At 41.8% G+C, this 16,439-nt stretch overlaps 1 protein-coding gene across 7 annotated transcripts in view; it reads right to left on the reverse strand.

Annotated features, from left to right (window-relative positions):
* LOC144603251 (voltage-dependent L-type calcium channel subunit beta-2-like) overlaps positions 1-16,439 on the reverse strand; it is a 302,297-nt gene that overhangs the window by 32,777 nt on the left and 253,081 nt on the right. For all 7 annotated transcript variants that reach the window (XM_078416438.1, XM_078416443.1, XM_078416439.1 and 4 more), the window contains 2 exons: positions 676-798; positions 456-592 (listed from right to left, as the gene is read on the reverse strand). In XM_078416438.1, coding sequence (XP_078272564.1) covers positions 456-592; positions 676-798 — 260 coding nt within the window. The remainder of the gene's footprint in view (positions 1-455; positions 593-675; positions 799-16,439) is intronic.

The following is a 16,439-nucleotide window of genomic DNA, read 5'->3' on the forward strand; positions in this document are numbered from 1 at the left end:
GGAACAGGAGCCTCAGTTGGTTCAAAAGGCGTGTGGAAAGCAAGGATCCAGCGATTTTAAATGATGTGTTGGAAACTGGGAGATTAATGTGGTGAAACTTTGGGAATATCTATTTTGGATCCATTGAGGACAATGGCAGCAATATCTCTGCGGTAGGAATCTGGAGAGAGAAAAAAGCAGATTTGTACGCTGCTGTGCATATTGCTAAAAGCTGGAAGATGGATACAAAGAGTGCACTGGTGTGCTCAGATTTCAGCATGACAGGTGTCAGTGGACCCATCCACTGCAAGAAACTGCAAGCCTTTTTAACGTGGCATCTCAGCTGATTAAGCAAGTGCGTTGTACAACGAGGCAGAATTTCTTGGGGAAATTCAATTTCCATGAATTAGACTGAAGTTGTCACATTCTGGCTGCAAATGGCTTCCATGTTGGGAATTTATTTTTCAACAACTTACCTTGAGTGATATTTTCCCTGCTTTGTTTTTTGGTCACTCTGCAGTCTCATGTTTTCTAACTTGACTGGACTCGGGATGAATCCTATTTCACAGCCTTCTTTAACCAACCGTCCAATCCACCAGTCATTACTAAATTTCTAAACATGGAAATAAGGGAAACAATGTGTTACATTTTACCACTTTACTTTGCATTGAATGCTGTATCAATTAACAAACTTACTTCTTTGACATGCAGAAAATCCTTTGTTTCGAAAGAGATGGCCATGCCCGGGACAGGGACATCATTATCCAGGGCTGCACTGTAGCCAACATTTGTCCGTACAGCAAATGCAACCAGTTTAGTCTGCCAGGAGAAATAAAACATTGAACTAATTCATTATTCCTGGTTTATACTGAACAACTTTACATGGAAATCTTTAAGGATGCTTTTAAACCGGAGAATTATTCTGTGTTAAACACTTATATTAAATAGACCATGTGTGCAAAAATTCAGCATTATGCACAGAGCAATTCAATTAGCACCGTGATTGTCACATCACTGCGGCACCAAACAAACATTGCTTTAAAGCTCAGTCTGAAGAAGGGTCTCGACCCGAAACGTCACCCATTCTTTTTCTTCAGATTTGCTACCTGACTCACTGACTTACTCCAACTTTTTGTGTCTACCTTCGGCTTTAAACCCTTGTTTGAATTAAACAATACTGGACACACGCATTAAACATAAAAATGTTGAGATCTGAAACATTACTCCTATATTATTCAGTTTTATATAAAAACCTCAGTAATTTTTAATCTACTGTTACAAATATAAGTACAATTTAAAATGTAGAAACAATGGACTGCAGATGCAGGTTAATATACAAAAGGACACAAAGTGCTGGAATAACTCAGCAGATCAGGCAGCATCTCTAGAGAACATGGATAGGTGACGTTTCCTCAGACTGAAAAAGGGTTGTGACTCAAAATCTCACGTATCCATGTTCTCCAGAGATGACCTGCTGATGCCTGACCTGCTGAGTTACTCCAGCACTTTGTGCCCTTTCAAGTACAGTTTAGGTTTTAGGGGGATATTTCCACATTTTCTGCTCTCTGGCATCATGCTCTCAGCTTCATTTTGAAAGGTGAAATTTGATTGTTCAGTAAAACACATCAACGACTTAATTAACCAGTGAGATACAGCTGCCTCAAGGTCCTACCACTGGATCCGAGATAGATATTTGTACAGCAATTCTACTGCACAGGAAAATAAGCCCTGTATACGAGTTCAAAATTCAAGTCAAGTCAAGAGCGTTTTATTGTCCCAGATAGAATAGAAATTCTTACTTGCTGCAGCACAACAGAATATGTACACATAGTACACTGTAAACAATATAATAAACGAGAGGAAAAAAATGTTCAATGTGTATATATACACACTCACAAGTACATATATATATACATATACACATATATATATATATATATATATATATATATATATATATATACACATACACACATACGTACGCACAAAAAACAAACAAATAAACAAATTCTGAAGAAGGGTCTCGACCCGAAACGTCACCCATTCCTTCTCTCCCGACATGCTGCCTGACCTGCTGAGTTACTCCAGCATTTTGTAAATAAATCGATTTGTACCAGCAGCGTGCAGCGTAGGTTCACTAGGTTAATTCCCGGAATGGCGGGACTGTCGTATGTTGAAAGGCTGGAGCAATTAGGCTTGTATACACTGGAATTTAGAAGGATGAGGGGGGATCTTATTGAAACATATAAGATAATTAGGGGATTGGACACATTAGAGGCAGGAAACATGTTCCCAATGTTGGGGGAGTCCAGAACAAGGGGCCACAGTTTAAGAATAAGGGGTAGGCCATTTAGAACGGAGATGAGGAAGAACTTTTTCAGTCAGAGAGTGGTGAAGATGTGGAATTCTCTGCCTCAGAAGGCAGTGGAGGCCAGTTCGTTGGATGCTTTCAAGAGAGAGCTGGATAGAGCTCTTAAGGATAGCGGAGTGAGGGGGTATGGGGAGAAGGCAGGAACGGGGTACTGATTGAGAGTGATCAGCCATGATCGCATTGAATGGCAGTGCTGGCTCGAAGGGCTGACTGGCCTACTCCTGCACCTATTGTCTATTGTCTATTATCTGCAGTTATTTTCTTATAAATAAACAAATAACTTGATTAGAACCATACAAATCTTTGCAATCTAGTTAAAGGAATATTCCGCAAGAAACAATCATTGATCTCCTGTGCCCAACCTAGGCCCTAATGATATCCATCTGGAGCCAAGCATTAAATATTGTCGCAGGTTGAGGCTATTGTTAGTCATTGGGTTTAAATCAATAATCTACTTTGACAGGAAACCTGTTGAAAAATCAAGGCATATTTGGCCACTCGTGTTCCAGGCCACTAATTCGTAAGTGTGTCCTTACCTAGAGTGACTCACTGGGCAGAAGCTGACTGCCACATTAGGAATCCGATGGTGATTTGTGGTTGTGCTAAAAATGGGCATCAGCTGTACAGAAGTTCAGGTCATTACAGCTACACGAGTAACAACTGGCAGTTCTACGTGAGAATGCTGGCTTTTAAATGGAAGATCCGAACCATTAAATGAAATGTTTAAATGGATTTGCTATTTTCTTTTATTTATTGTTTCTTGCACATTGACAAACTTGCAGATGGAAAACTGTTGCCCACTCGTATATTTAACATTATCACTGTGTCACAGAATAAAGCACTAAAGATGCAATAATGAACTTAAATGAGAAAACAAATAGGCCACAGAGTCCTGAATGTATTTGCATCTCATTCAGGAAATAATAAAAAAAATATTAATAAAAATTTAAAAAGAGCAAAATGTATTATAAAACATGAGCTACTGGAATATTTCCTGCTGCATGGGAGGTCAATAGATTTAGCAAAGTTATTTTTAAGAATCATGAAAGGCTTTGAAAGACTAAATAAGGAATTCTGTCTGTATGAGTCAATACAAAGATCTGCATATTTAAAATTCCTGCCAACAAACATTGGAGAGGATGAAAATTTATTGATGCAGTTTTTTGCATTTGCTTTAGTATTTGTCATAGCGAGTAGCCTACATAGAAAATAAATCATCACATCTTAAGGATGGGTTTAATATCAGAAAATAAGTAAAGGCATGGGAGGTGACAAAAATGAAATTAGTCCACCAAGTCAAAGCATAGAAACAAGGCCTTTACCACACTGTGTCCAGGGGAACCATCAAGTATTCATCCGTACTAATCTCATTTACCAGCAATTGGTCCATATCCTCCTATGGACTGGCAATTCAAGTGTTCATCTAGAAATCCTTGGGTGAAAAAATGTTTCCTTAAATCCCTTCCCAAGTAGTTAACCCTAACCTCAAACCCATATTGGACACCTCTGCTATGGGGGAATGTTTATAACTGTCTATGCTTTCTGTGTCCCTCATTATTTCATAAGACATAGGAGCAGAACTAGGCCATTTGGCCCGTCGAGTCTACTCCGCCATTTGATCGGCTGACACAGGACGCCCTCAGCCTTCTCTGCTCCAGGAGGAACCCAGACCAAGCAGTAAAATGGAGACAGGAGTTGGCAGACACTGGAATCTTGAGCATAAAACAAAGTAATATAAAAACTCAAGTCTGAAGAAGGGTCCTGACCCAAAATATCATCCGTCCATTTCCCTCCATAGATGCTGCCTGACCACCGAGTTCCTCCAGCACTTTGTTTTTTTGCTCCAGCCTATGCAGTATCTTCTCATATCGGAGACACTCCATCCCAGGCAACATCCTGGTGAATCACCACTCTGCTCTTTCCAGATCAATCATGTCCTTTCAAATCCATGCAAAGAGTCATGACACATACAGTGGTCCAAAATGAAGTACATTTCTGTGCTGAGAGACTGGAGTACCAGCTTAGTGTTCAAATTGCCTCAGGCAGCCTAATTAGGGAGGAAACCTGTTCACGCTAATGTAGAATTCCATATCTGAATTCCATACCACAGAGAAGCTGAATCTAGTAAATGCACTGAGTTTGCCAAGAAAATGCTATTCTTAGATCAGAACTCCTGTAAATAGAGCATAAAAATAGTGAATTGGCAAATCTTCATGGCATGGGCTATCTAATTATTCAACTGAACAAGAAACAGCTGAAAATAGTAAATAAAACTTGTTTACCCAAGGCTGAACAGTGCTGCCATCTCCATGCTATTTATTATAACAAATGGGAAACTTGTTGCACTGGATCGGGAATTACACTAAACTGGACTAAATAGGAATTAAGATGTGATACAAGGAACCGCAGAGTGTTGGAGTAACTCTAGGTCAGACAGCATCTCTGGTGAGCATGGATAAGTGATGTTTCAGGTCGGGATTCAATCTCACCACTGCCTCCAGCATTGCCTCAGTTCATCTATTGAGGCCAATCTGCTTAGTTTCAATGCAGAACCAAGGAACTGCAGATGGTGGAAACAAGAAACTGCAGATGCTGGTTAATGCACAAAAGGACACAAAGTGGTAGATTAACTCAGCGCGTCGGGCAGCATCTGTGGAGAACATAGATAGGTGACGGTTTAGGTCGAGACCCTACTTCAGACTGTGTGAAGAAAAGCCTCAACCTAAAATGTCACCCATCCATATTCTCCACAGATGCTGCCTGATCCAGCACTTTGTATTCTTCTGCTATGTTTCGCACCGAGTTCTGCTCATCACAATTTCTTGCCTCAAAGACCGGCATCATTACTCTATCATTCACCTCCAAATTAAAATGTCCATCCTCAATTTTAAATCTATCTGTAGTGTTGTCCTCCATGCTCTATCTCTCTCCCATGGAACGTCTAAAACTTAAACACTAACATAGATACAAGTGCACTGTTTAAAACCAGCGAAGATTTAGGATTACAACACAGCAGTAAATCTAAATCTATAACCATGTTCAGTTCTGTTTCTACTTATGAATTTCATTGTTCCATCGTCAGTACACATGAGAATTAAACCATCTTGACTAACTCTTAATTCTGTACATGTATCTCCAATGCCTTTACGCATTATAAAATACAGTTGCAAACTCCAGGTCACAGCAAACCAAAAAACCGGAAAATTTTATACAGTGCTGAGGCTGAGCCCTGAAAGATTTCACAGCCTGTATCAATTTCCAATCATTTTTACAATGCAGGTTTTACACTACAGTTGTGTGGCACGCAGGTATGGTCCTTCATTTTCTGATTGCTGTTGCAATGCTGAGGTAAGGTCATCCCTATGGCAACTATTACTTTCCTCCCAGGGCTGACAAAGAGTTGTTAATGGAAACCTGAGAAGAGGTTGGCTGTCAGCCTTCTCAGCCGCAGGGTGTTTGCAGCCTCTGTGTGGAAACATTGCAAGTTATGGAAGGTTAACAAAATAATTATTTTTGTCTAATTGCAGTATTCATTTCGATAAACAACTGTTTCTATAAAATTGAAAGATCAAGGAAACCAAATGATAAAATATTGCGTATGAAACACATCAAATTCCCCATCATATCAGTAGATCCTTGGTTATTGGAATAGATGGAACGTAGTTATTCTTTAGATCAGATATGTTGCCAATTTTCTTTCGTCAAGCAGTGTTGCTCTGCCTCATAAACGTTTGGCAGGAAATTGGAACTGCTTGCATCCTTCTGGTGCTCCTGTGTTCTTGGATCTTCAAAATAGGAAGCCTCAGTTCACAGATACATGTGTGAGTAAGTTGTGCCAGATGTACTGTAGCTTTGGCCAAGTCACTGACTGCCTCTTGAAACTAAACACAAGGTGCCGGAGTACATCAGCGGGTTAGGCAGCGTCTGTGGAGGGAATGGACAGGTGACGTTCTGAGTCGGGACCCTTTTCTCGGTCTCAATTGTCACCTATCCATTCCTTCCACAGTTGCTGCCTGACCCACTGAGCTCCTCCAGCACTTTGTGTTTTGCTGAGTATTCCAGCATCTGTGGTTCTTTGTGCCTCTGCCTCCTGAAACTCTGCAAAATAAGCTAATGAGCAGACAGTGTTGACTTGATCCCAAGCTGACAGTTTGGAGTTCAAGGCTCCAACCTACATCCTTTCTTAATCTTACACATGTGTCCAGCATTGGGAAGTGCCAAATCACACCAATACTTTCAACAGTTATCAACCAATTATAGGTGTTAGTCCCATCTTATTCAATGGTCACTGGATGGAAAGACGTTTCCTATACATGAACATTAGGGAAATGTTTCCATTCTTTAGTTCAAACTCAATTACCCGAGCATCAATGCAGGCATTCTTTCGATGCCCACCAGTCTGTATCTTGTTTCACACTTGATCGCAAGATGCATACTTCTAATTTATTTCATGATTCAATGTTTCAAAAACTACTTGGGTAAAGTAACAACTGCCCCCAATCATTCCTGGTGACAACATTCTGCAATTCCCATCCTCATAAGAGCAAGAAATAGAAGGGATATATATGCTGCATAGTCATTTGAAATATCGTGATTCAACCTGCTCACTTTCACGTACAGTCATCAAATCTGCTGGTTGTATGTATATTATAACTTGAAATTATTTTATTTCATTAAACTTGTGTTAATAAAATGTCACATTGACAAATGTTGCAATTAATATTCTATAGGTACCATTTTATTTAGCTTCACCTTCCCCCACTGTTGCGAACTTAATAATGGATTACAATGCAGGTTTGCCCAACTAATTAGATTGTTCATAATCCAAAATAAAAAAACAATTTCTACACATACAAAGTGGATGATCTTGTCATTATACTCATTTTCATTTGGTTACCAAAATTGGTGAGTCATATTTTGAAATTGTTTTTTAACAAATCATGTGGTTTCACATTCATAAGTTTTCAAAGATGCAATGTTAATCTTGATTTATATTTGAAGATGCATGTGTAATCCAGCCTCATTTCACATTTGTATGATTCAGAACTTGATAATAACATTTTGGATGACCTTTTAATGTTTTTAATATTTTTTGATGCATTTGATTTAAAAGTACTGATTGAAAATAAACTTTACTTTAGACTTTAGAGCAGCGTTTCTCAACCGGGGTTCCCGCGAGAGGTCCATAGGGGTTCCGAGAGAAATAGTGATAAATAGGCTAATCATATGTAAATGCATTTTTGAGTCATTTTTGTGTTTAATTTCATATTCGTCCGGCATATTCTTGGAAAATTCTTGGGTATTATAATAGTCTTCAACCTGTTATCTATTTGCCCTTGCCGTCAACCGCGTTCGACGTCACAATGGGACCCGTCCAAGTGACGGGAGTAGCGGCCAATGAGGGGGGGGGGGGGGCTGTTGAGCCGTCCAGCTGCCGCTGCTGCTGAGCCGTCCAGCTGAACTTTAATAAATGCGCTCCCCCCTCCCACCGGGAGGACCGGCGCCCGTCCCTGCATGCCTCGTGCCTGATCTTCCTCCCATGGTGCAGGGCGGCGGCAGAGGGTCAAACAAAATGGTCATGGCCGCCGAGCTGCCGCTCCAGGAGACGTGTCCACCCAACGGGTCCACGGCTCGCTCTGGCCGATGCGATGTCCGCTCGGGGCCAAGGTGGAGTGGCTCCCCCTCCCCTTTCCTGTCCCCGCTCGCCCGCCCACGGCCCCGGGGACACACCCTGGCAGCCAATGGCTCCACGAATCGTCAGTTGGGGGAGGGTTGCCGGGCCTACAGGAGAGGTTTGCATCCAATGGGGGTTGCCGCGCCCGCACGAGAGGTTTGCACGGAGGGTTCAGTTTCAATTGTTTAAGTGTTATTTATCAAGATAATAAAGATATATAATAATTTTTATGTAGGGGTTCCCTGAGACATGAAAGTAATTTCAAGGGTTCCGCAAAGGGTAAAAAGGTTGAGAAACGCTGCTTTAGAGGTACAGAACAGAAACAGGCTCTTCAGCCCACTGAGTATGCACCGACCAGTGATCTCTCCGTACTCTAACACTACACACTGGGGATAATTTACAATCTTTACCACAGCCAATTAACCTACAAACCTATAAGTCCTTGACGTGTGGGCGGAAACCGGAGCACCTGGAGAAAACCCACACAGTTGCAGCGGAACGAAAAAACTCCGTACAGAAAGCACCTATTGTCAGGATCGAACCTGGGTCTCTGGCGCTGTAAGGCAGCAACTCTACTGCTGTGCCACTGTGCCGCCCTTTCACAAAAAATCTAACGCCTAACTTCATGAAAACTGTTCAATGACTTTAGACTTAACTTAATTTGAGATTTCCACCGTCCTGCACATGTACCTCTACAGTGTTAAGTGAGTCACCTTCTACAAAGGTTGGTAAAAGAACTGACATCCTGAGGATTGTAAAAAGATACCAGACATATCAGGAATGAGAGCGCTGTACACCATTATCCTTTACTGTAGTCAACTGTTTACCTGACACAATAATCAGCTATCTACATCAGAGAGATAAGACTTTTTAAAAGTAATTTAGAAGAAGTATTTGTCAGTAGGGAAGTTGCAATTCAAAGGTTATGAGTGTTTTCTTTTGTAATTTTTTTGCTCTATGTAATCTCCACAACAAAATTCCCATGAAGAGGTCATGTTACAGTTGTACAGGACATTGGTGATGCCACATTTAGAGTATTGTGTTCTGTTTTGTTCACCATGTTATAGGAAATATGTTGTCAAGCTGAAAAGGGTGTAGAAAAAAATTACGAGCATGTTGCCTGGACTCGAAGCCCTGAGTTATAGGGAGAGGTTGAACAGGCGAGGACTTTATTCCTTGGAGCGCGGAAGGATGAGGGGTGATCTTATAGAGGTGTATAAAATCATGAGAGTAATAGATCGGCTAAATGCACAGTCTTTTGCCCAGAGTAGGGGAATCAAGAACCAGGGGATATAGGTTTAAGGTGAGGGGAAGGATTTAATAGGAACCTGAGGGATGACTTCTTTTACACAAAGGGCGGTGGATATATGGCACAAGCTGCCGGAGGAGGTAGTTGAGGCAGGTATTATCATAGCATTTAAGAGATATTTGAACAGGTGGAGGGGCAGGATAGGTTTAGAGGGTAATAGCTAAGCACAGGCAGGTGGGACATTTTGGCCAGTGTGAGCAAGGTGGACCAATGGGCCTGTTTCAATGCCGTATGACTCTAACACTGTGGAACTCAGGAGAGTTAGTGGGGACGTGTAGAGTATGGACCACATCACAAAACAGGAGATGCAGGATGCCTTAAAATGTATGAAGGTAGATAAAGCTCAAGGTATAGATAAAGCTCAAGGTCTGATCAGGTATATCCAAAAACACTGGAATGCTAACCTGGCTAGGATATATGCATCAAAATAAGCCATAGTTGATATGCTGGAGGATTGGAGGATAACAAATATTGTGCCTCTATATAAGAAGGACTACATAAGTTAGATACTGGAGATAATTCTGAAGAATAAAATATACATGTATTTGAAAAGATAGGGACTAATTAGGAAAACAGCAGTGTTTTTCTTTATTGAAAGATATGGTATGGAAACATGTTCTTCGGCACACAGAGTCCTTGGTGACCCTCAATAACCCGTTCATGCTAGTTCTATTGTCCCACTCTCTACAAACACGGAGCAATTTACAGAGGCCAACCTTTCTACGGAAACCCACATGGGTGCAGGAAGAACATGCAAACTCCATGCAGACAGCACCAAAGGTCAGGATTGAACCCATACCTCTGGCGCCGTGGCAGCAGCTCTCAGCTGTGCCACACTAATGCTTTGTGCAAGAAAGATCATGCCTTATCAATTTGACTTAGTTTCTTGAAGAACCAACCAAGACTTCAGCAGGGCCTTCAATAAGATTCCGTATGGTAGGCTGCTTTAAAAAGTTAGATCACATGGGGTCTAGGGAGAGCTAGCCAACTGGATACATTATTTGCTGATGGTAAAAAGCAGAAGGTGATGGTGGAAGTTTGATTTTTGGAGTGGAGGCCTGTGACTAATGGTGTGTCTCAGGGATCGGTGTGGGCCCATTGTTGTTTATAATCTACATCAACAATTTGGATGAGAATGAACATGGCATGGTTAGTAGGTTTGCAAGCAAAACTAAAATAAGTGGTATCGTAGACATCAAGAATTTATCAAGAATTAAACTAGGATCCTGATTAACTGGGTAAGTGGGCTGAAAAATAGCAAATGGAGTTTAATGCAAATCAGTGCAAGGTGTTGCATATTGGGAAGTCAAACCAGGCCAGCACCTTCACAGTGAAAGGTCGGGCCCTGCAGAGTATTGTAGCGTAGAAGGACATAAGAATAAAAGCACATAGTTCCCTGAAAGTGCTGGTATAGGTGGACAGGATGGTGATGAAGGCTTTTGGCATCAGTAAGGCTATAGAAACATAGAAAATACTAGGCCTTTCGGCCCTTCGAGCAGGAGTAGGCATTTTGGCCCTTCAAGCCAGCACTGCCATTCAATGTGATCATAGCTGATCATTCAAAATCAGTACCCTGTCCCTGCTTTCTCCCCATATCCCTTGATTCCATTAGCCCTAAGAGCTATATCTAACTCCCTCTTGAATACATCCAGTGATCTCTCCACTGCCTTCTGTGGCAGAGAATTCCATAGATTCACAACTCTCTGGGTAAAAAAGGTTTTCCTAATCTCAGTCCTAAATGGCCTACCCCTTATTCTTAAACTGTGGCTCCTGGTTCTGGAATTCCCCAACATCAGGAACATTTTTCCTGCGTCTAGCCTGTCCATTCCCTTCAGAATTTTATATGTTTCTATAAGATCCCCTCTCATCCTTCTAAATTCCAGTGAATACAAGCCCAGTCAATCCATTCTTTCATCATATGTCAGTCCCGCCATCCTGGGAATTAACCTGGTGAACCTACGCGGCACTCCCTCAATAACAATAATGTCCTTCCTCAAATTAGGAAACCAAAACTGCACACAATACTCCAGGTGCGGTCTCACCAGGGCTCTGTACAACTGCAGTAGAACCTTTTTGCTCCGATAATCAAATCCTCGCGCTATGAAGGCCAACATGCCATTTGCTTTCTTCACTGCCTGCTGGACCTGCAAGCTTACATTCAGAGTAGAGATGTTGGGATGTTATGTTGGTGACTCCACACTTCTTGTATTGCATTCAGTTTTCTTCATACTGCTGCAGCTTAAAAGAGTGCAGAAAAGATTTACAAGATTGTTGCCAGGACTTGAAGGACTGAGTTATAAGGAGAGGTAGGTAGGCTGAGACTCCATTTCTTGGAGCAAAGGAAACTGAGGGGTGATATGCAGAAAATCACTCTCCACTCATACAGAACTCAACAGTGTCATTCCTTTTGCGGTCGAAATTTTCCAACATTTTTTATTTTTAGTTTAGAATTACAGCATCTACAGTTTAAAAAAAAAAAGATTTTCAATTCAATATCTTATTCCGACATAGTTTCCACGTTGCACTCTTTTCAACTTGCAGCAAAGTAGAGATTTGTTTAGCTTCAAAGTGATGAGAGAATATCTGCAAATTGGCAAACAATTCAATTCCATTACAAGTTCCAAATGTAAGGAATTAATGTTATGTGTTTGTCAGCAGCTATAATTAAGTCATGGTTAAATTCTGAACCAAAGGTCATCATCGAATGCTAAATACAATTTCTGCAATAACTTGTGGTCACTCTGCTAAACACACAATGAGGTTACAATGTGTTCTACATTTGGGTCACCGTACCATCACACTTATCTGGTAGTTGTGCAGCTGTTGTCAGGCATCAAGATTTTTTTGCCAGGATTCAAAAGATAAAATTTACAGAACAGCTTTGCGTTAACCCGTCTAACTCTGCAACTATTAGTTTAGTTTGGTTTAGAGATACAGGGCGGAAACAGGCCCTTCGGCCCACCGACCCCGTGCCGACCAGTGATCCCCACACACTGCATTATCCTACACGCACTAGGACCAATTTACAATTTACCAGGCCAATTAACCTACAAATTTGTACATCCTTGGAGTGTGGGAGGAAACCGGAGCTCCCGGAGAAAACCCACACAGGTCACGGGGAGAACATACAAACTCCATACAGACAGCAGCACCCGTAGTCAGGATCAGACCCAGGTCTCTGGCGCTGTAAGGTAGCAACTCTACCGCTGTGCCACCGTGCCACCACAATTTCTTAAGAGGATCTTCAAACAGAATACCCAGCTATATTAGAGAGGGTGCTGTCAATGTGTACATGAGGGAGAAAATTGCTTTTGGAGATAGACCAAAGAAACACTGAACCGGGAGAACTTACACCTTCTAGTTTTGTTACAGAAGATTGATTTACAAACAGAGAACCTTAAATAGAATTAGAATTATAGCTAAATTGAACCAGAAATAGTGCTGAAATAGTTAACTCCACTGACACAAAAATACTAGTACATCAGCACTACCTGCAAGCACCTGGCCATAAATGAGCAGGCACTGCTTGAGCCATGGACCCTGTCAATTTTTCACCATTATCATTGCTTTGGATGCAAAACCTTACGCCGTTCCTATATTGAGAGTGCAATGATTAATATCTTTTGATTTTATGTAAATTATGCTGGTTTGAAAATCATACTAATTCATGACCCTTTAGAATGCAGTATGACAGATTTCCTCAAAGAGATGTTATAGGTTGCATCTCAGCAGCCCAGAATCCAAAACTAAAAGGTATGAATTCTCCAGGTTCAGTCTATCTCCAAAAACAATAACAAGTTTCAACATTAATTCACTTCCGAAGGCTTTCTTTAAAATTTATTTTTCTTTATCAACTTCTTAAGTTTCAAGATAGCTATGAATAATGTTACGTCTGGACCTTGAGGGAAAGGTGCGAAATTGGGGGAGGGCAGATTATATTATTAGACGGGAGAGTAAATGTGGAGCAGCTGTTATCGGGTAAATCCACATCAGACATGTGGGAGTCATTTAAGGACTAGGTGATCAAAGTTCAGGCCTAGCATGTTCCAATAAGAAGCCTTCGACAAGGTCCCACATAGGAGATTAGTGGGCAAAATTAGAGCACATGGTATTGGGGGTAGGGTACTGACATGGATAGAAAATTGGTTGGCAAACAGAAAGCAAAGAGTGGGGATAAATGGGTCCCTTTCAGAATGGCAGGCAGTGACTAGTGGGGTTCCGCAAGGCTCGGTGCTGGGACCGCAGCTATTTACAATATACATTAATGACTTGGATGAAGGGATTAAAAGTAACATTTGCAAATTTTCAGATGACACAAAGCTGGGTGGCAGTGTGAACTGTGAGGAAGATGCTATGACATTGCAGGGTGACTTGGACAGGTTGTTTGAGTGGGCAGATGCATGGCAGATGCAGTTTAATGTGGATAAGTGTGAGGTTATCCACTTTGGTGGTAAGAATAGGAAGGCAGATTATTATCTGAATGGTATCAAATTAGGAAAAGGGGACGCACAACAAAATCTGGGTGTCCAAGTGCATCAGTCACCGAAAGGAAGCATGCAGGTACAGCAGGCAGTGAAGAAAGTCAATGGAATGTTGGCCTTCATAACAAGAGGAGTTGAGTATAGGAGCAAAGAGGTCCTTCTGCAGTTGTACAGGGCCCTAGTGAGACCGCACCTGGAGTACTGTGTGCAGTTTTGGTCTCCAAAGTTGAGGAAGGATATTCTTGCTATTGAGGGCGTGCAGCATAGGTTCACTAGGTTAATTGCCGGAATGGCGGGACTGTCGTATGTTGAAAGACTGGAGCGACTAGGCTTGTATACACTGGAATTTAGAAGGATGAAAGGGGATCTTATTGAAACATATAAGATTATTAAGGGGTTGGACACGTTAAAGGCAGGAAACATGTTCCCAATGTTGGGGGAGTCCAGAACCAGGGGCCATAGTTTAAGAATAAGGGGTAGGCCATTTAGAACGGAGATGAGGAAAAACGTTTTCACTCAGAGAGTTGTAAATCTGTGGAATTCTCTCCCTCAGAAGGCAGTGGAGACCAATTCTCTGAATGCTTTCAAGAGAGAGCTAGATGGAGCTCTAAAGGATAGCGGAGTCAGGGGGCATGGGGAGAAGGCAGGAACGGGGTACTGATTGAGAATGATCAGCCATGATCACAATGAATGGTGGTGCTGGCTCGAAGGGCCGAATGGCCTACTCCTGCACCTATTGTTTAGTGTCTATTGATGGTAAGTTAAGCAGAATGACCAGAGAGGATTCAAATTTAGTCAAAACATAAAAGTAAGCATATATAGGTTTTAGGGTGAAGAAATTGCTGGAGCCCTGGTTGAAATTTAAGAGTCGTCCTTAAATACAGAAGAGGTGCCGGAAGACAGGAGGGTGGTAATTGTTGTACCTCTTTTCAAGAAGGGCTGCAGGGAAAATGCTGGGAAGTAAAGGCCGGTGAGCTGAACATCTGAAGTTGGTAAGTTACTGGAGAGTATTCTGAGGGACAGGTTATAGAAGCATTTGGATGGGCAAGGGCTGATTAGGGATATTCAGCATGGTTTTGTACGTGGGAGGTCGTGTCTCCCAAATCTGATTGATTTTTTTGAAGACGTGACCAAAAAGTCTGATGAGGGCAGAGCTGTAGATGTTGTGTACATGAACCTCAGTAAGGCAATCGACAAGGTTCCGCATGGTAGGCTGCTCTGGAAGGTTAGGTCGCATGGGATCCAAGGATAGATAGCTGAATGGATAGCAAATTGGCTCCATGGAAGTGTGATGGTGGAAGGTTGCTTCTCAGACTGGATGCCTGTGACTAGTGGTGTGCCTCAGGGTTTGGTGCTGGGCCCGTTACTGTTTGTCATCTACATCAATGATTTGGATGAGAAAATACAGGACAAGATTAGCAAGTTTGCTGATGATACAAAAGTTAGTGGTTTTGCAGATAGTGAAGATGTTTGTGAACAATTGCAGCAGGATCTGAATCGATTGGCCAGGTGAGTGAAGGACTGGTTGATGGTATTTAACACAGAGAAGTGTGAGGTGTTGCATTTTGGGACGTTGAACAAGAGCAGGACCTACACAGTGAAAACCAGCATCTGCAGTTCTTTCTCACACGCATGCCTATCTTATCTAATCCCTTTTGCCTGTATTTTGCCCATATTCCTCTAAGCCTTTCCTGTCCTGTCATCTTTCAGTGAACAAACAACAGACTGACAAATACTATTAACATGTCTGTAACTGTAGAAACAAGGAACAGCAGATGCTGGTTTTACCAAGGAAAAGCACAAAATGCTGGAGTAACTCAGCGGGTCTGTCAGATTCCCTGGTGAACATGGATAGTTAACATTACAGGTTGGGACCCTTGTTCAGTTGAGTTACTCCAGCATTTTGTGTCTTTCATCTGCAACATTACTTGGTGCACTAATATTTCTTCTAGTTTAGTTTAGTTTTTCGTCACGTCTACTGAGGTACAGTGAAAAGCTTCTTGTTGGGTGCTAACCAGTCAGCAGAAAGACTATATATGATTACAATCGACCCATCCACAGTCTACAGGTACATGGTAAAGGCAATAACATTCACTGCAAGATAAAGTCCAGTAAAGTCCAATTAAATATAGCCCGAAGGTCATCACTGAGGTACATGGTAGCTCAGGACCACTCTTTAGTTTTTGGTAGGATGGTTCTGTTGCTTGGTAACAGCTGGGAAGAAACTGTGTCTGAATCTGGAGGTATGTGTTTTTGCACTTTTATACATCTTGCCTGATGCGAGAGGGAAGAAGAGGGAGTGTCTGGGGGGAAGCGTTGTCCTTGATTATGCTGGTGGCCTTGCTGAGGCAGCGTGAAGTGTAGATGGAGTCAATGGAAGGGAGGTTGGTTTGTGTGATGATCTGGGATACATCCACAATTCACTGCAATTTCTTGCATCGTGGAATAGAGCTGTTCCCAAACGATACTCTGATGCATCCCGATAAAAATCTTTCCATCTGTAGAAATTAGTAAGAGTTGTTGGGGACATATTGAACTTCCTAGGCTTTCTAAAGAAATAGAGGCATTGGTGTGCTTTCTTGGCCATTGGAAGATCTTGTCTGACAAATCTGCTGGAGTTCTTTG

This window comes from Rhinoraja longicauda, chromosome 2 (genome assembly GCF_053455715.1).
Source record: "Rhinoraja longicauda isolate Sanriku21f chromosome 2, sRhiLon1.1, whole genome shotgun sequence".
NCBI lineage: Eukaryota > Metazoa > Chordata > Chondrichthyes > Rajiformes > Arhynchobatidae > Rhinoraja > Rhinoraja longicauda.